Source organism: Pelodiscus sinensis, chromosome 1, assembly GCF_052426305.1.
Source record: "Pelodiscus sinensis isolate ZL-2025 chromosome 1, ASM5242630v1, whole genome shotgun sequence".
Lineage (NCBI taxonomy): Eukaryota > Metazoa > Chordata > Testudines > Trionychidae > Pelodiscus > Pelodiscus sinensis.
This window is the reverse complement of record NC_143052.1, coordinates 238,150,905-238,172,029: the sequence shown is the minus strand read 5'-3', so window position 1 is coordinate 238,172,029 and position 21,125 is coordinate 238,150,905. Positions and strand designations below refer to the sequence as shown.

At 39.6% G+C, this 21,125-nt stretch overlaps 1 protein-coding gene across 3 annotated transcripts in view; it reads right to left on the bottom strand.

Annotated features, from left to right (window-relative positions):
- Positions 1-376: 376 nt before the first annotated feature.
- Positions 377-21,125, bottom strand: part of MRPS9 (mitochondrial ribosomal protein S9) — a 58,043-nt gene continuing 37,294 nt past the window's right edge. For all 3 annotated transcript variants that reach the window (XM_075917494.2, XM_075917503.2, XM_075917506.2), the window contains 6 exons: positions 19,133-19,212; positions 13,636-13,711; positions 11,138-11,306; positions 5,921-6,029; positions 4,633-4,802; positions 377-579 (listed from right to left, as the gene is read on the bottom strand). In XM_075917494.2, coding sequence (XP_075773609.1) covers positions 488-579; positions 4,633-4,802; positions 5,921-6,029; positions 11,138-11,306; positions 13,636-13,711; positions 19,133-19,212 — 696 coding nt within the window. In that variant the 3' untranslated portion in view covers positions 377-487. The remainder of the gene's footprint in view (positions 580-4,632; positions 4,803-5,920; positions 6,030-11,137; positions 11,307-13,635; positions 13,712-19,132; positions 19,213-21,125) is intronic.

Below are 21,125 nucleotides of genomic sequence, written 5' to 3'. Positions count from 1 at the left end.
GGATTGCTTTCCCTCTTTGAGCTTCTATGCCCAGAGTAGTAGAATTCAGCATTCAAACACTCTCTCAAGGGTCTACTGACCTGAATACTCGACTGAGGGAACACACTCATGAAACTTCACTACTACCCTCTGAACTTGAAGACTAGAAAGAACACTGCTGCCTCAGACTAGTGTGTGCCATCTGATCAGTGCTCATTATTGGCATAGGGCCAATGATTAGTACCTAAGGATTACCCTTTACTGCAAATAGTGAGGAATCTGGCAAATAGCAGCAGATTTTTGGTACAGTATCAGTTGGTGCTGAAGTGAGACTGGAGGATAGCACTTTTAAAATTTAACTGATCAAGTTAAAATAATTTTTTAAAGAGGAAAAACATAATTAGAAATAAAAATTTATTACCAGATATATTTACAAAAATGGTGATCGTAAAGAAATTATACAGTTAATTATATATTGAACTTGCTATAATATCTGCTCCTGACAGAGTTAGCGTTTTTTCCAGGTGAACTTCCTGCGGGCTCCCTCTTGACCTGGCTTCTTTCGTTCTTTGTTACGTGGATCATAGGTCAGTAATCCAGCTACAGGACAATATGAAGACAGTCATTTTATGAAATACATCATTCATTAATTTATTGTATGAATGTGTGTGAGAGTATATGAGGGAGAGAAGGTGGTTTCTGAACAACCGATGACTCTTACCACCATATGAATTACAAAAATCTAGTCCCAAAAGGTGGACAAATGTATAGCTTGAAACAAACAAAAAGGAATTTATCTTAGTCAAACACTACAGATTCTTAACATTGTTACAATATTTGAATTTTTTATATTATACATTAAAAATCTTATAAAAATCACTCCTGTGGTGTAAAGTACACGCTATTTGTTCAAATATTTCATTTCACTTTTAAACAGCTATAAAATAATATAACAAACGGAAGAAAGAGGAAGTTGATAGTATTAAATATAAATCAGAAGCTATGAATTATAAAAATTGATAAGGGAAGCAAAGGGACATAAGGAGAAATCTATGGTTAGCAGAGTTAAGGACAATACATAGTTTATATATGAATAATAATGGTATCAGTCCACTACTAAATATATAGGGAGAATATATAAATAAATACAAATACTGAAAAAGCAGAAGTATTCAATACATATTTCTGTTCTGTATTGGAGAAAAATAAATCATATCGTCTTATCATATAGTGATGATAATACTCCTTCCATTCCAATAGCATCTTTGGAGGATATTACACAGAAGCTACTAAAGTTAGACATTTTTAAATCAGCAAGTTCAAACAACATGCAACTAAAAGTTTTAAAAAGAGTTGGCTGTAGAGCTTGCCGGATCATTAATATTGATCTTCAATATGTCTTGGAGAAATGAGGAAGTTCCAGAACACTGGAAGAAAGCTAATGTGCCAATTTTTAAAAAGGGTAAATGGGATGACCTGGCTAACTGTAGGCCTGTAAGCCTGACATATATCCTGGGCAAGACGATGTAGTGGATAACACAGGACTGGATTAATAAAGAATTAAAGGAGGGTAAAATAATTAATGTGAATCTACACAGATTTATGAAAAACAGATTCTGTCAAACTAACTTGGTATCTTTTTTCAATATATTACAAGTTTGGCTGATAAAGGCAATAGTGTTGATATAAAATACCAACTTAAGACTTCTGTAAGGTGCTGATATCACATGACATTTGGATTAAAAACTAGACAGATATAAAATTAACATGGCACGTATTAAATTAATTAAAAACTTATTGATAGGTTTCAACATGTAATTGTAAGTGGGGAATGGTCATCATGTAGATAGGTTAAGTTTCCAGTGGGGTCCTGTAGGAATTGTTTCTTAGCCCTACTCCTTTCAATATTTGTATCAATGACCGGAACAAAAAGAAAATAATCTCTAATAAAGTCTGCAGAGGACAAAACTCAATGAGTGGTAAATAACGAAGAGGACAATTCACTAATAGAGAGATTGGGATTGCTTGGAAAACTGGGCATACGTAAGCAAAATGCATTACGATAGCTAAATGTAAGTGTATCAATCAAGGAACAAAGAATTAAGGCTCTACTTACAGAATGGAGGACTAACCTAGGTAGCAGTGACTCTGAAAAAGATTTGAGGGTCATGGGTGATAAGCTGAACAGGACCTTTCAGTGTGATATTTTAGCCAAAAAAGCTAAGGCAATCCTGAGCTATATAAACAGGTTTCTTGAGTAGCAGTAGAGAAATTATTTATTTTATCTCTATTTGGCACTGGTGAAACCACTGCTGGAATAGTGTCTAGTTCTGATACCCGCAATTCAAGAAAGATGTTGATTAATTAGAGAGGGCTCAAAGAAGAGCCATGGGAAAGATTAAAAGATTAGAAAACCTGCCTTCTTGTGGCAGACTCAAATAATCTATTTATCTTAACAAAGAGATGGATAAAAGGTGACTTGATTACAGTCTAAGTATCTGCATGTGGAACAAATATTTAATAATATGTTCATCAATATGGCAAAGTATAGCACAATCCAATGGCTGTAAGGGAAAACTAGACACATTCAAACTGGAAATAAAGCATACATTTTTAATGATGGGGATAATTAACTACTAACACAATGTATCAGGGTTGTGGCGGATTCTTTATCACTGACTATTTAAATCAAAATTGGATCTTTTTCTAAAATATGTGCTCTAGGAATTATTTTGTGGAAGTTCTGTGCCCTATGTTATACAGAGGAACAGACCGGATCATCCATATGGTCCCTTCTGAGCTTGGAATGTAACAGTTTCAAAAGCACATTAAGCAAAGACAAAAACTTGCTTAAAGCAGAATTATGCTGTTTTCATTATCAGTAGGCCGTGACATTATTGGATTTTTGATGTGAACATGCAGAAGATTGTTGCATCCACTATTGTATGTTTGCCCCAAATTTTGTACAAAGTGGGGCAAGTAAGGTGTCTGTTGAACATTTATGCTTTGCTGATTCTGTTCATACTATTCATATGCATGCATTTTTTTTATTTAAAGTTATAAATATTGGCTATTCCAAGTATTTGCTTCTGGGAGGTAACAAAAGACTTCACCCACCTATTGTGAAAAGGTGGCTAGTCAAGTGAGTTGGGATACTTGACTGACAATGGACCTTAAGTGACGCCAATCCACATTAAGGTATTTTTGCTGTGAACCTAGCAGCAGTCTTTGCTACTAAAGACTGAATCGTGCATGGACAGGTGACTTGCTCATGTGACCCTAGCCTTTTTAAAGGAACCTACTTATACTTATGTTCCTTGTCATCCCTTCAGATCAAGTTAAAACTAATCTACGGATAGCCCCAACATTTTGGTGTTTGAATGGTGGAACGTTTAGAACAGCATTTCTCAAATGTAGCCATGAAGGGCTTTTCTTGCATCCACAGTCTCCCAGGCAAGAATGTGTGCGTGTGTGTGTGTGGGGGGAGGGGGGGGGGAGAGAAAAGGAGTCACAAAGCATCAGCCCCTCCTCCAGGGTGGTCAGTAATAGTTGGGCTTGCCTCCCTCTGGAGACAAAAGCTGGAGGAGCAGGCAGCCAGTGAGTTTCTCACCTTTCTGGGGACGCTGGGGTCAGGCTTCATCCCCTGGGTGATAGGCTCCAGCCATGGGGCTACAGGCTCCATTTCCTGGCTATATTGTGATGGGCTCTGGCCTAGAGCTCACCCCCACCCCTAGCTTCCCATCACCTCGGTCTCTGCTGCCTCCTCTAGTGCCCCATTGTCAGTGGCCCCTGCCATATCTGTACCCACCTCCCAATCCAGGGCTTAATTTGTCCGCAGGCTCACCAGGACTGAGTAATTCTGTTGTGAAAAGTGATGTTGGTATGTGTTTAATAGCACTTTTCACAACAGACTTACTCTCTAGCAAGTCTTTAAAAAAGCAACCCCACACACAAAACAAAAAAACCCAACAAAATACAAGAACGTACAAAGCACCTTATTTGTTTCTATTACCTTTAAGTCCAGTAAACAATGTATTGTTGTCTTTTTTAGTATTGAATCAAACAAAAAAACCTACATAAATAAATTATAATGACTTGGACATGAATATGTATTTATTTTTCCTATGGTTAATTAAATCTTTTAAGAAATACTGTGAGAGCGGCCACCAAAAATATGTTGTGAGAATCCATGAATTAGAATATACAAGATTTGTCTCTATTCAACTGCAATAGAATCTCTTCAAGTAGCAGTCTTGGAATCTTTTTCTCCCACAAAAATTTGGGCTCAAGATTTTTCTCTTGACTCGTTATATTACTATATGTTGTGCTTCAACATTGATGGGATCCAACCTAAATAGGGGTTCTCAGGTTGGGATTGTGACTAACATCTCATGAATAGATGCACAAACCCTTCGAAGAGGAAATACTGCTAGGAATTTGAAAGATGTCAGGAAAATTGACTATTTAGTTATAAATAGTGTTAAATTTGGGTCCTGAAAACACTTATGCATATGAAAAGTCTCACTGATTTCAATGGAGCTACTCATTTCTGTGTTTTTTGAGGGTCAGGCCCTTAATCTCAGTCAGTGACTGGAAAAGTGTGTCAACATATTACTATTGGAATTATTCATGTTTTCCTATTTATACTCATACCTTGCCTCATAAATTCTGCTTCATTTTCAGTGACAAAACTGCACAAAGCTCTTGCAGAGGCTAAACGGATTGCTCCAGCCTGGGAGGAACTTCCTCCACCAAGGACGGTACAGACCATATTATGTTTTCCAAGTCTACCAAGGAACTGGAAAGGGAACATTAACTGTTCTCTGCAAATAAAAGATACACAAAGTATTTAATTTTTATAAACTGTTGATTACATATATATATATATATATATATATACATATATATATATATATATATATATATATATATATATAACATTACTATATTATGAGAGAGTTAAATGATGAGCAGTTTAAATGTAATCTAAAGAAATGCAAGCTTCCCAGTACTGCTTTGTCAATATGTTAAACCCAGATGTGAAAGGACTATTATGCATGTAGATTACTGCATATATAAGGTGTTTGAATTATACAGCCAACAAGAGGAATAAACTAAACCCACAGTGACTTGCTTTGATGAAATTTTTTCAAACTTCTCTTCAGAAATCTTGTCAGTGTAAAATGAACTGAAATAATGTGTGTAGTCTGAAATTTTTGGAGAAATATCTTGAATTATTGTTCTACTGCATTGATATATGCTGGAATAAGACTGAGTGACTACTATCTCTGGGAGTCTCAGGAAATAGATGTATTTCAGGAGTCTATTCCAGTAAACCAGACAGCTTCTCTGAGCTGAGCAGATCCCATTACTAAAGTACCAAAATGATCTGCATTTTTATACTTTGGAACTGTCTTTGAAAAAACGCAGATGAGAGCTCACGGCCCATACACTAAGGGTATGTCTACACTACCACCCTAGTTCGAACGAGGGTGGTTAATGTAGTCATTCGAAGTTGCAAATGAAGCCCGGGATTTAAATATCCTGGGCTTCATTTGCATCTTGCCGGGCGCCGCCATTTTAAAATCCCCAGTAGTTCGGACTCCGTGCCCGCGGCTATACGCGGCACGGAGTAGGTAGTTCGAATTAGGCTTTCTAATTCGAACTACCATTACTCTGCGGGCACGGAGTCTGAACTACCGGGGATTTAAAAATGGCAACAAGGTAAGTCTTTACTAATACAAGAACAAGAGACACAGTATCAATTGTATAGAGTTAAAGATCCATGCAGAAACAAAGACAAATAATCTATCAAGTTACAAGAATATTAATCAGCATCATCTTAGCCTTTCTGATATAACGAATGCTTGAAATGCTCTAACAAAGTAGGACGGTTTCTGTTTATATTGTTAATATTAAAATAAATACATGGTGCTCTCACCTATCTTGTATCACTGGAAAATAATGTAAATAATCTATTCCGTTCACTGTAATCTTCCCGTTTCCATTGTCATAAACTATTACGGTTGCTCGTGAAGTCTTTCTTTTGCCTTAAAACAAACAAAAGACCTGTGATGAATGGGAGGGATATTACTTTTTTCTGGATATTCCAGCCATTCAGTTGACTAAAATGTTTTCTTAGGGCACATCCTAGACTGCACCACTATTTCGAGATAACTAGCATTATTTTGAAATAACGGACAGCTTATTCCAAAATTTGTAAACCTCATTCTACGAGGAATAACACCTATTCAGAAAGAGCTATTTTGAAATAAGGCATGTGTAGATACTCCATTGCTGCTATTTTGAAATAGCCCTTCACCAGGGCCATTCTAAGTTATTCCTCCCCAGTGCCTCCTGGGGCTTTAAATCAAGATAGCATGTCTACATTAGGGAAGCCTGTCTTGGACTAATTTTGAGGCTTCCCTGTAGTATAGACGTGCTATTTCTAAATAAACTATTTTGGAATAAATATTCCAGTAAACCAGTAAATGTTCCGAAATAGCTTATTTTGAAACAGCCGTGCAGTGTAGACATACCCATAGTGGTTAACTCTTGGGACCTAACCCTAATTCTGTTGCCTATAATAGGGATGTTAAATTTAGATTAACTAACTAATCGAATAGCCATGGGATTTCCATCGACTATCTGATTAGTCAATAAGAGTGCCTCTGTCTTTGAACTGTAGCAAGAGGCCTGCTGGACTCTTGCTACAGTTCAAAAGTGGAAGCCCTGCAGAGAAGTGGGGCAAGCAAGGGAGTCCCCTGCTGGCCCCTGCTCTCTGCGGCAGCTGAGCCTTTGAAATGTACAAGAGTCCCAGAAGGCCTCCTATACATTTCAAAAGGAAGCTCCGCAGGGAGCGTGGGGCCAGTGCATTTCAAAAGCAGAATTGCAGCAGAACTATTACGAATGGAGACTGCTTCAGTCCCTGCTCGCACTATTTCCCGCTGTGCCTCTACCTCCCCTGCCCCCAGTGGAGACAGTGCTGGGGGGGAACCGGCTTTTAAGGATAGAGGCAGCAGGGGGTGGGGGGAGAGGGAGTGACTAGTCGCATCACTAGTTGTATATCTGATAAATGTATGCTTATCAATAGTCGACTAGACGCTTATATCCCTAGCCTATAAGGGTTAAAACCCTAGACAGAGGGTCCCAGAGTCCCCAAAAATGCTAGAGAAGCAGGAACTGAGTTGGCGGGCCAGAGGAGCCAATAGTTACAAAATGTGGGCTTTTGAATTGGAAGCAGTGACCTGTTCCTTTTTTTTTTCCCGTCACAAGAGTACAGCTGGTCAGACATGAACTAAGCCAGGGAGCTAGGCATGGAGGATCCAGTAACATTCATGTCTAGGGAAACTACAGATACTTAAGTAGAGCAGGGAATGCTTAGTCAGATGCAATCAGATTATTTCTGGGTTTCCTGGACTTCTCTGTGCTAAGCACATAGAACCCTCGTCTTGCACTGTAACTTTCTAACCTGAATCCCATGGAATCAATTCTCTCTGGGTTTTTTCTTTGTTTTGTTGTTAAAAAAGTCAACCTTTCTAAGACCATGATCTGATTCCTGTATCCGAGAAGTCAGAAGGTTCTGTATGCAGATGTCTAAGACTGCAAAACCAACTATTGAGAGAAATTACAGTTTTTCAAGCTCTCTCTGGAGGGTGGGTTAAAGAGCTTGAAGATATTTTACAAGAAGGAATTCCCAAAGGGATTTTTGCATTTGGGTGGTGGCAGCAAAAAACAATCCAAAACCACGGAATCTGTGATTTTGGGGAGTTTTTAAACAGAAGCCTTTAGTGGCAAGATATTTTAAAGTCTCTTGTAGGCCCCCACCTTCTCCACTCGGAGTACCAGAGTGGGGAACAGCTTTGACAACATATTGAGGGTTCATTAATTTTCAGCATATCAAATATAAAAGAAACCATGTAGACCTGACATTTTCATAAGTAGCAATAACTTTCATTTTGGAGGTAAAAGAGGGGTAAATATAAGCAACATTTAGCATGCTATTACACTGAATGGTTTATATCTTTCTGTCAATGTTCATTGAAATAAAAGAAAAGGGACAACACCCATTAGTATAACCCACACAGTATTACTTAGAACAGTTTTAGAAAAGAACCAATATTCTGAATACTAGAGACTCAGAAAGATAATTTAATGCAGGAACAACACATGAAGTACTAAAGCAGTCCTGTTGCGCTTATGCATTTTCTATGTCTACCATCTCACATGAAGCATCATTGAAAGAGTTAATTTACTATATTTGTGAGTGTTTGTGCATCAATCCATCTATAAGTCTGTTTTGTTCAAGAACGCCTCCTAAACAGTAAGGACCACCAGTAAACAGCTAGGACCACCAAATTTGGTATGCAGCTTCCTTTTAACATAAAACTCAAAGCAAGATAATGGTTTAATTATGCCAGGACAATGGGATGTGCATGGAATGGGATTCTTTCTCCTCAAATGAAAAGGGAGGGTTGTGATACCAGGGATAGTTATACTCCTGAATGACCATGAAGGGGATGGGGCGGAGGGGAACTAGCGTACCAGCCTCAGGAAGCAGCTGTCACCTGGGCAGCATAGTCTCTGTTGACCTGATCCAAGAGAGCAGCCAGTGGCCACCCCAACCCTGTGCCCTTAGCCCCACTACTCTCCAGAACCCCCCTACACCTCTTTACCTCCTATTCTGGAGTACCTCCTCACCCCCCAACCCTGACTCCTGCACCCCACACACAATCAGCCTCCTGTTCTGAGCCCCCAACATTCCTAAGCCCCTGCCCTGATTCCTGCACGCCTGACACTCCAAGCCTTGAAGGACCCAAGCAACAGCAGGTAAACCTTCTAGTAATTGTCCCCCCCGTCACAAAAATATGTATGTTTGTTAAAAAAATGTACAACAGAAAGTCAGTTTAATAAAGAATTGTGCATGCTCATTCATCAGATCAATCAATTATAGTAGTACTAGAAGATTTACTTGGCATTGCTTGGGTCATTAATTCAATTTTTGTTTTTCTCCATTTAAATCATTGCTCTAGGGTGTGGCTGGGGATGAGAGGTTCAATATGCAGGTTCTCTTAGGGAGAGAGGACTACCTCAGCTGTCTCTCACTGCAGTAGTTTAGAGCAGTGGTGTGCAACCCGTGGGGTGCGATGTCTTCCGAGGGGGTCGCAGTGCTTAAATCTGGCCGTTGTCATCACTTAGCTCCGGCTGGCCAGGGGTTGGGCAAGGCAGCGTGGCATGGCACTTAGATCTGGCCAGCCGGTAGCTGGGCCCAGCAGTTAGCAGCTCCCACGCACAGTGCCTAGATCTGAAAGGCCAGGGGCTGAGCCTGGCTGTTAGTGGCCCCTGCAGCGCGGGGGTCACAGTTCGAAAAAGGTTGCGCACCACTGGTTTAGAGCCAGATGAAAAGCACCTCTCCAGAGCCACAGCAATGCCAGAGGGGGTTGAGGGAGGGGCGCATATCCCCCGACTAAGGGCAGGTCCAGATTCATCTGCCCCCTGCGCTCCCTAGCCAGAGTGAGGAATGCAACAAACTGTGCACTGTCCCCTCACTGTCTGACAAAGGGGAACAGCTGCCTGGGGGTGGGAGATTTGAGACTGAGGCAATCCCCAGCCAGCCCTTTTCTGCTTGATGATTGTATCTTTTCTCTATGGCTTTATTAGAAGAAATCCTATTCCTGGGACATCCCATTTTCCTAGTACAACCAAAATCTTACCTTGCTTTAAGTTTAAAGTATACGAAGAAGCGGTATACTGAATTTGATAGTTCTAGCTCTTACTGTTTAGGAGGAGTTCTTGACCAAACACACAGACACGCTCTCTAAAATATACAGAAGTTGAACAGTGCTTCTACAATTCTTGTCCACTTTAGTAAGATTTCATCCTTACATATCCTACAGAGTCTTATATTTTTTAAAACATTAGCTCTGACCTGAAATATGATGCACAAAGTCTCAGCCCTGAAGAAATAGTCTGGTTTACAACCCTGAACTTCAGGGATGTTAAATAGGTTGTTCGATAAATGAATTTTGAAACTTCTCAGCCTGCAAAATAGACCTTTGCTTTTGCATATTTAATGGAGAAAATAGACAAGAGTTAATGAACTTATGAAAACTGGCTATAATGATCTTTCTTAAGCAATGTGTAAGAAAGGGCACATATTTGCAAACCTCAAATGATTTACTATTCTTTTGAAAGCTCTATTGTACAGCAGCATAGATCAGGGGTAGACAAGAGGCTGCCAGTGGCCTAGATGCGGCCCACCAAGCCACTGGATCTGGTCCGCGGCTGCCTCTCTGGGACCCTTAAGCACAGCACAGCACAGCACAGCACAGCACAGCACAGCACAGCACAGCACAGCACAGCACAGCACAGCACAGCACAGCAGTCTCTTTAAATGTGTCTGCTCTATTCTGGGAGCGAGGAGGGAGGCTTTGTGTTCTGCCATGACCCTCAGAAAAATCTGTCAACTCCCACTGGCCAGTTTCTGACCAATAGCAGCTGAAATATTTGCCGGTTCCTGCAGGGCTGCTGACTGGAAGATGCCTAGGTAAGTGTCTTCCAGCCAGAGACTGCCTCTGGCACCCAAACCCCCTTCCCCAGCAACTACCTGCCCCAGGCCACCACTCAAACTCTCTGTACCCTTTTCCCCCAGTTCACAACTCCCTCCCAGATTCTGCACCCCCTCCTAGAGCCCCTCCCTCAGGTCAGAATCCTCTCCTGCAACCAAACCCCCTTTTGGACTCTGCACCCCAAGTGTCTGCCGCAGATCACAACCACCTCCCTTCACCCAAACTCCCTCTCAGACTCCACACCCCCTTCTGCACCCAATCTTTGTCCCAGACCCCAAACCCCTTCAGAAGAAATGCAGTCCTTGACCACTTGCCAAGATCCTGGGGTAGCTCTCCATTAAAAATTATTGCCAACCCTGGCATATAGCATTAGATAATGGCATTTGTGTCATACGCTCCCATTTTGATACCAAGACATTCATGAAGGAATTGTACAATATCAGTATAAGTGTATGAAAGGAAGAAATGTACAAACCAATGAAAGACTTTGCTAAATAAGGGTTGGTGTTACAAAAGAAAAGTTATGACTGAGTCTCAACCAGAGGAGACCGTCACCACTTCAACCAGACAGACAAACTTGAAATTATTACCTTCCCCAGTGCTGAAGGCCACTCCTTGATCATCATATTGCAGGGGCTCAATCACCACCTTTTTTAATTGTGTATCTAATTCTTTGCGAAATTTTAGCACATACTCTTCTTCAATGCCACAACATGGCAAAGTCACTAATCGTTCTAGCAGCCGAATACATAACGAATACTGTAGAAAATAAAAATTCATTAAGAGATGCAGGTGAAATTGCATTTGCCGACACTTTCTATTTTTATATACTTTATCTTTCCTTCTTTGCTTTTATTGATGATATTTGACAAGATGACATTTCTGCATCCATATTCTGCTTCAAAAACAACATGCAAATGTGTCATTTTCTGTGTGACTAAAGACACCTTTCTTCAGGCAACAATGAATCTTGAATTCAGAGTACACTCAACCTTTTTGTAATTCAGGATCATTATATTAGAATGAAGTCCATTTCAATTTTAAAAGAAAACTTCTACTGGGCCTTGGATCTCAATTCAATATTTTAGTAGAATAGAAGAAGAAAATCTTTCCAACATGTCAATCTGTATGTAAAAATATAAATAATTTTATTTTACTAAACTGCAGCTTTTAAATGATTTCATAATACATATTGGAAATATATCTCTTTGGCTGTTCAAGCTGAATTACTTTAATGTTTATGATTTCCTTTAAAACCGAACAATCAAGAGATTTAAAAATTCAAGAGATACTTGACTTAAAGGGCAAACTCTCGAAATAAATTATCCTTTGCTCCTGTGCGCCTTTTCTCCTAGTTCTTGAACATGTGATTAGAAAGTAAACACCTCAACATTAACCCCTTTGTGCTGAAATCAGGGATGGCCCGTTACAAGGAATTACTTACAGGAGTTTTGAATCACTGGTGAATCACTAGTAACAAAGAAATAAAAGGATGCCACTATGTATTACATACTTTCCCCCCTACTTATAGGGCATTTCTAAAATTACTTTCAAGAATTATTTTTACCTATGCTGTATTTCCAGCATTTCCTGCAGCAGGCTATTTTCTTACAAACAAATCAGCAGTATCAGTAGGTATTTTCAAAAAAGAGAAATGCAATTTTATATTTCAGTCCAATATTCTAACGCAGATTTCTGTAGCAAAGCTTTTTGGAAAAAAACTGCATTAACATAACACAGGTGCCAAATGCCTTTAAAAGTTAAAAAAAACCCATCAAATTGTAGAAACTGTAAATGAGGAGAGACTCCGACAGTTGTCACTTGCAGAGCATATTAAAAAAAAAAATCAATTGCCTCCATTTTGTTTAGTACCCTTAATGCAAGCACCACAGAAAGCTTTGCTGCAACAAAATAGAAGATAAATGGAGCAGGCAAAAGAGTACAGCTAATATCTAAAGGACTCGATACATAAAAACATTTCAATTTATTTCCAGAAGCTGAGCCTTTGTGCTTTTCTATACTTATTCACAGGACAATCTCTTGTATAGTATTTTCTAGCCCACTGACATTTCATAGACACGTGAGGCACGGTAGAAAGGCAAGCTGTGAGGAACACTAAAATGTCTGGGTATGCTTGTGAATGCAGAACAATTTCTGGGGCTTTGGGAAAACAAACAGGAAAATCCATACCTACCATCACAGTATAACAAGAGATACTGAAATTGAGGACTGCTTCCATTGTTAGCGAGATGATCTGTAGTCTGAATCTCAAAGGGATGGTGGAATACACAGTAATGAAGGATAGAGAGAATAAAATATCTAGAGTTCTTAGGCCAAAGGTTGTCAACCCTGTCTGGTGCAGCCCAATTCAAACTTCAAATTCCCTTGGGAAATTAAGATTCCATTGGTAAAATGTAACTTATGGTCATATGGGCAGGCTGGATCAGGATTTCTGGAACTTTGCTCTTATTTGGAAAGCCTCAGTGAAGTAGAAACATCAGTGTTATTCCTCACCCATGGAAACCAACTGCAATAGTGAGTTACCGAGCTTGTTCTCAACCATGCAAATAGTAAGGTGCCAGATGCAGAGTTCTTCAGAATCAATTTCAGATGATGCAGGAATATTACAGATAATGGGCTCTCTTGTCTGTATTAGAGAAATCTGGTAAAAAACACTTCCCACCATCACTACTATTATTAGTTCAACTTCACTAATAATAGTAACATTGGGAGGTCTATAGAAGAGCCCTACTTAATGCTCAGTGTTAGTTAGACCTTCTCTAAACAGGGCTATATGACACAGTGATGTCACATATACACAAGGGCTGCTAACATTGTTATCATTGATGGGGATGGATCACGTTAACAATGGTGGGAAATTTTTGTAGCATGCATTACAATAAATAAGACTACTCTGGCTGCTTTTGAGGCCAGAGACAACATGATATTATGACAAACATTTACTTAGAGGGAGCTGGTGAGGGGGGGGTTTGGAATGGATGACATTTTGGGGGCGGGGATCTGAAATGCAGCAGAGTCTATATTCTTAAGATACAGGACCCTTAAGTTAAAAAGATTAATTACTCACATCATGATCTGACAGTTTTTCCACTAACATTTCTTCCAATTCCTCCTTAATCAGCCATCTGCTGCCAATCAGGTTTCTGTTTAAAATATCACATATATTCTCTTTTTAATTAACCATGAAATTAGTTATATCACAATGGACCACACACATAGTCAAGGCTTAGTTTGGAAATGTATTTTCTATTGCAAAATAGTATGATATTCATTTTGTGAATGTGATTTGTAATGTTTGAATCATAAAAGCTCTTGCTTACGAAAGGAATGGTAACTTACATTTATTACATTCAGTGCATCAAGAGTTAACCATGAATATTACTTGAATAGAAATAATGAGTGACACTTAAGTTAAAAGCCAAATGAGCAATTCCACAATAAGCTAATTTTCCACAGATTTCTAACTCAGTTCTAAAAAACTTGGCCCTTGAGGTTTCAGCAAAACAAAATACAAATAAAACGACATTCAAGATAGCATGAAGGCCTTGTCTTCAGTAGATCTTCATCTGTTAAACCTGGCTTTTACTGGCACAGCTCTACAGGTGGCAGCAATGGTATGAGTATAGAAAGGGAACTAGTAGCCACTGGCATTTTAATCACCATGCCATCGAGACCTACTCTGAGCTAGGTTAGACAACATGATGGTGCTGGACCATCAGCAATGCCATTGTTACCAACAGAGGAAGTGCACCAGAGGTAGCAGTGGTAGAAATTTTAAAGAAAATAGTCCAGTGTAGAGACAGAGCCTCAAGGTCTGAATTAAGATTAAACCGATAAAAGGAAATTTAAAGCACTGTTCCAAATACACACTTTTCATGTAGGTTTTATATAAAAAGTGTCTGGACTTGATGAATCAGCATACTTCATACAGTATGGAGATGAGATTATAAAATTACTTAAAGACGAACCTTTAACTCATTTTTGCTTTTGTCAATTTATTAGAAAAAATAAATGTCAACTAACATTTTTAGGGGAACAATTAAAGGCCCTATTCAAGGAAAAGTATACTATACTTTAGCAACTTTAGCATGGGTTATGGATTTAAAAGGTTAACTGGTTATCTGGTAAGAATTAACTTTACGGGCAAACTGGTTAACCAAAGGGTTGACCATAACAGCTCCCCCTGCCTGGGGAGGGTGGGAGAAGCCCTCCGGCCACACAATTAGATCATTTAACCAGTTAACTTTGTAAATGGAAATCTATATCCCTAGCATGTGCTTTTGTGAATCAGGGCATAAAATGTTCATATACCCCACTGCCCAACAATACTATCTTTTTCACTGGCAGCTGAAGTCCCGATCCTGTAAAGATTTCAATATATGCTTACCTTATACATGATGAGCCTCAATGAAGTCAATTGGATTACTCATGTGTAGAAACAATGAGGAGACCTGTGGCACTTTACAGACTAACAGATTTATTTGGGCATAACCTTTCATGGGTAAAACCACTTTGTCTCCATGCATGTAACAAAGTGGTTTTCACCCGTGAAAGCTTATGCCCAAATTTATTATTAGTCTATATAACAGGGGTCCGCAACCTCTGGTTTGTGAGCCAAATATGGCTCACTAGGGAGCCAGTTATGGCTCTTTTGAAGCTTGAGCCCAGCCCCCTTTGCACCCACCTGGCAGCAGGGAGCCTATGCTGGAACAGGCCTGGGCAAAATAATCCCACTGCGGACACAGCAGGGTGCCTCCAGGCAGATTCCCCTGCTTACCCCATCCCTGCACACCGCTCAGAAAAGCAGCGGCATGGACCCTTTGTTTTTCACACACTGAGCAGGGAGGGGAGAGGTGCCTCATGCCTGCTCCCGTCTCCAGTACAATCCCATTGGTGGTTTCTGGCCAATGGAAGCTGCCTGTTTCAAGAACTGGCAGCACAGGATGCACCAATCTCCCTCCCCTCAAGGTCTCAGTCAGCCAGGGAGGAGGGAAGGGGTGAAGGGGAGGCTCCTTCCAAAGAAACGTGTTGAGCTGCTGGCCTGAAGTCTCACTGGTAAGTGTCCCAGTCAAAGCCTGCCTCTGGCACCCCAGCCTCTCCTTCCCCCATAGCCTTCTGTCCCCCCACTACTGCCCCTATCCCACATAATCCAAACCTTCTGCTTCCCTCCTGAGCCCATCTTTCCCCTCCCCCCCCCCACACACTTCACCTCAATCCCTGCTCTAGATCACAATCCCCTCCTGCCTTAGGTCACAACGCAAACCCCTGCATTGTAATCCCCTGCCCAAGGTCACAACTGTATCCAAATCCTGTGCCTCAGGTCACTTCTTCACCCATACTCAGTGGTCCCCATCACTAAAAAGGATCCCCACCACTACCATAAATAAAGAAAATGTTGAAATCTTTGCGTTGGGCAGAATATTTTACTTTGTTTAAAAATGAAGCCTGGCCAGCAAGCCTCCGATTGAGGCCTAGCCCCATCTGGCTGCAGCATCATAACGCTCCTGTACACCACCCCCACACACCAACCCTGAGCCTATCACACACCTAAACTGCTTGCCCTGATCCCCTAATATCCCCACATCTCCAGCCTCCTGCACCCCCATATCCCCAGCCTCCTGCTATAACACTCCTGCACCCCACACATACCCCAAGCTTGTGCCCTGAGCCCATCACACACCTGAATCCCCTGCCCTACGTCCCTCCTATACCCCAACCCACCTCCTGCACGCCCACATCACCAGCCCCCTGCCATAAGATGGCCTGAATATGTGCATGAAGCTGGATTTGGCCAGTTATGACAAACTTCAAGGAAACGTGTGAAAAGATGCAACAGCAGAAGTCCCATTAAATAAAGTCTGTGCGTACAAAGTTTCATTTATGCTAAATTAATCATTATGTCAATTATCAATAATATTAAAGTCATGCAAATGGGCATTCTTAAATGGCTCTTTGTTGACCACTTGTCTGAATTTTGATGTATTTTGCCTCTTTGGTTTGAAAAGGTTGCTGACCCCTGCTAAATAACGTGCCATAGTACTCTTTATTTTTCCAGGTACAGACTAACACAGCAGCTACAGCTCTGAGACTTATCACACACATAAAGTTACGTGAATGAAGGATCAGGGCCTAACCTTGTAGTTAAGATTGCAAAATGTCTGTATACAGCGCCTCATTTTAAGAAGCTCAATTTTCTGAATAAATTTTAGAGTTCATCTATTATTGTCTTAGTGGAAGAGGTACATATGTTTTTGGAAAACTTGAAGAATATCCCTCCAATCACTTGTTTTTTAGAGCATGAAGGTAAAATCAATTGGGTAGGTTTTGGAAGGAATCACATATCAGATTATTTTTCAGCAATGTCCACTATGAACTCCAACCCAATTCTCCCCTTGTCTGCTCAGAAATTAAGGGCATATCTATGCAGCGGGAATAAACTTCCTGCCCTAGCTCTAAAAAAAAAAAAAAAAAAACAAGTAGAAAGTGCTCTAGAGTTGCAACCTTGGGCTGGAGCTTCAGACTCCAAGCTGCAGCTTCAAAACCTTATCTATTCATCTATTTTTAGAATGCCAGCCTGAGTCTGTCCACCTGGGCTGGAAGGCTTACTCCTGCAGGTCCAAAATGCTGTGCAGATGTATACTAATGCTATGCAGGCTCTTGCAGAAAGGTATGAAGAGTAAACTACATGCAATAGGAAACTTTAATAATAAAGGAATGTGGACTTCACTTTTTTATCTTTTGTTTCTTAGTTGACTGGTGTACTACTGCTAAAGAAATAAATGGCTCACGTAGGCTCATATTAACACAATTGTCTCGGCTACCAAAACAGAAAAGCACAGCAAGGAATACCGAAGTACAGTGCCGAAGAAAAAAAAAAAGATGCAGGAAGCTACACACTATTCTTCATTGCTATTTATCGCCAAAAACCAATGCACAAAGCTAATGGCTAAAGTAGAAAAATATCAGATCATCAGAGACACAAGGCAGTCGCATAATGAAAGAACTGCAGCCCTGAAAAAGCAGCCATTTAATGGGGAGAAAAAGGAGTGACACAGATTCCTCGGTCTCTCTCAATCAATGAAACCTCTACAACCCTACAAAAATTCTCTGAATCCAAAAAGCCCAGTCAGTCTATGGAGGAATTACTATAAAAATTTTCAACATACAACCAGGCTACTGCATCCTACTTCCTGAATTCCTCAAAGGAAGCAAACTTTGCCTAAGTCTTAGGATATTGATTAATTTAAAAAAAGACTGACAAGCAATCCTGATAGCAGCCATTAAAAAAGACTCACCAACACAAACAATCATTATGGTCTTCCAGGAAAGTCTCTATTAACTTTCAATAGGAACGAGTAACCAGTAACCTAGTCAGTAAAATCCTCAAGGAAAATGGCACTGAACACAGAAACATTGACTGTGAAAATCTTCTGTGGAAAAAACCCTCAAAAACACTTTCACTCAATAAGAACTTTTAAATATTTCTCTGCATCCTCTTTTAGCTTCAGTTACATGATAAATAAAGGAAAAAAAGTTAAGGGAGTAATCCAGCTCACTTTCTATTAATTTCCCTTTTGGAAGAGAAGAAGAGAAAAGAGAGAAGGCAAATTAAAGCTACTCAAATATGTTGGCATTGGGAAGAGAAAGAGGAGACTGTAAAAAATGGAACTGTTAATATGAACACAGTAAGGAACCGATTAGATTCCTTGAGCATTGAATCACTTATACAAAAGTTGGAATTACGATAAAAAATGATTGGTTTTATGACTAAAATGTTAACTGTATTGCCAACTCTTACAAATTAATCATGAGTCATGGAATTTTGGCATCTGTAGAATAAGATCTCATATCATCAGATGTTCCTCCATTCCTGTGATCTCTAGGGTTAATCTCACAGCTAAAACTTTGTTTGAGAGCTTGTGGGCCTGAAGACACACACCTGGCCTTGCCACTGAGCCCTGTGTTCATGTAAGGATTGGCTCCCCATCTCAGCAGCATCTCCTATTTTGTAGCTTGTAACAATCTTTACTGGACAATAATTGAAACACTTTCTCTACAGTCAGAATGCTTTGTGTTTCTTGGATGTTCATTGCTTTCTGAGGTCTGTTTAACAACTCTTGTACAGAAATTAATATGATAGGGAAGGTGGAAAATTAAGAAAGAGAGACACTAATAGGAAATGGATAGCAGTTCCCTTAGTTTAGGAATGAGGAGAAGCTAAGCGGAATGTCCATGACAGCAGGCAGGGAGAGCTGTGCATTTTTTGTGACTTGAGGTTGATGTTCCAACTGGAAATTAACACATGCACATTGGCAGAGAAATAGATGAGTATACAAGTGTTATATAGACTAAACTTTTTTTTGTTCATATAATTTTTGGAGTCTGACTCAATTTTTGATCTTCTGAGGTTGACAATACTAAATTAATTCACAAATTGTTTCAAAATTGTCTCTCCAAAATACAAATAAAAATGTTTGAAACCAAGATAATAAATAGTGCTAAAATAATATATTAAAGCAGTTTATGAAAATGAATACCAATATTAGTACAAATCAGAAACTCACATTTGTTTCTTCTCATCCAGATCTTGGGCTTTCAACTGGTCTTGGTACTTCTGAATGTCAAGCATTTTTCCATATATTTCCTATAATATAGAGAAATATGCATTAATTATGCAATTTAATTCAATATATATTTTTTATTAGTTTATGGTTCTAAATAACAAAAATATTTACACATTACTTATACATGTATGAGAATTATCCAAACATCCTGAAGAGTAGAAAAAAATATATAAGGACGATTGTAAAAATGGCGAAAGTATTTAACAACAGTTAAAAGTACATATTTTCAGCCTGCAGTGTACAAAACCCTAATCCAGCTCACTTTCCTCATGGCAGTAAAATTAAACATATGCGTAACTATTTGAAAGATTGGTGCTTAAGTCATTCTCAAAACTAAAAAAAAAAAAAAGGTGGGCAATATATATTAAGTAAAACAATTACTGGCTTGAACTCTGAACTGACATTTTGGAAAATGTAAGTATTTACATAGTGTATTCCAAAGTTTACTGCCATTCAACTCTGTTAATCTTAGCAGTCTCATTTATTATGTCTGTTTTACAGTACCACTTATAGGCCTCAATTGAGGTTACTGCTTCCTTGTGCTTGGGGAAGTGCATAAACAAGTCTGTTTTTCTAAAATACTAATCTGCGAAAAACTCAACAAGCCGATCATACGGTATAGCAAGCACATTATCACTGCTGCATTTCTAAATATGTGTTTGATGCGATTTCCAAATATGATACATCTGTTAGAAGTTTAGGTTACAGTATCAGTAGATACAAAAATGGTATTGCAAGGGTGTAAGGGTTCAAAACTATTTCAGTTTCAGTGTTACTATTTATGTAGAGGTTAGCTCTGTTTGTGCGGGTACTCTATGCTTATCTAGATATTCCTGGCACAAATAAAATGAGGAATTGAGCACCCATTCAGATAGCTTTAAACTTTCCTTAATTGATTTATTACCCAGTTAGTAACATTTCTATAGAACCCTTGTTTACATAAGGAAAATTTCGTTTAAAAAAAAAAATTCCTACTATCGTTAACTCTGGTTCAACCTGTTAGGGATATCCTTAACTGGGGAATTACGGGGGCCTGGTGTGGTGGCAGCAGGATTCCCCCAGCACATTCAACATATAGGCAGAAGGAGCTGGAGCGGCCCCGCCCTGTTGCATTGCCCTACTGGCCTGTTGCATGCAGCTTCTCAGAGGCAACAGGAAGCAGAGCATCCCAGAGCAGGCTGCAGGGCTGCTCTGGTTTCTGCCACACATGTGGTGACTGGGGGGCAGGCAAACACTGCTGCCACCATGCTAGGCCCCTGTAGTCCCTGAGGCTACACTGCTCAGGGATGGAAGGGGGAAGGAAGTAGGTGCGGGTTTAGCAGGGGCAGGGCACCTGCAGCAGAGGAGACTGCATCAGGCCCCATGGCCTGCACTCCCTCAGGATGGCCCAGTTTTCAATCTTAATTGTTTTCTCCAAGAATCTAGCTTTCCGATGACAGTTACCCTCAAGTTCAGTGTTTATACTAAAAAGAAACATCAAATGCTTTGAGTTACAGCAGCAACTTAATCCTAAGTAAAGTAAGTGAATACTTTGGGCAACAAGTAATATGTATTAAAAAATAGAAGTGGTGTTACTACAATTAAGTTCTGCACGTTTCAAAGAACCCTCTTAAATTAGCAAGTGCTGAGAACAAAAACCTTATGGATGAGTACTCCGTACTCCTGGATACTAATAAAAACCTCAATATTCACTGTCCCAGCTAGCTGCATCATCAGCAGTGTCTTCCTATACTTTGGAGATGTTATTGTGATGCAATTACTGTGGAGTGGTAAGGATTACATTTTATATACCATTTACAAGAAATACAAAATTTAAACAGTGAAACAGATGAAACATACATAGGAAAGACTCTGAGTTTTTAGGAATAATCACTGTATGAAGTACTAATTGTACAAATATGAGATTTTATAATATGAAGTGAAGAAAGATGCT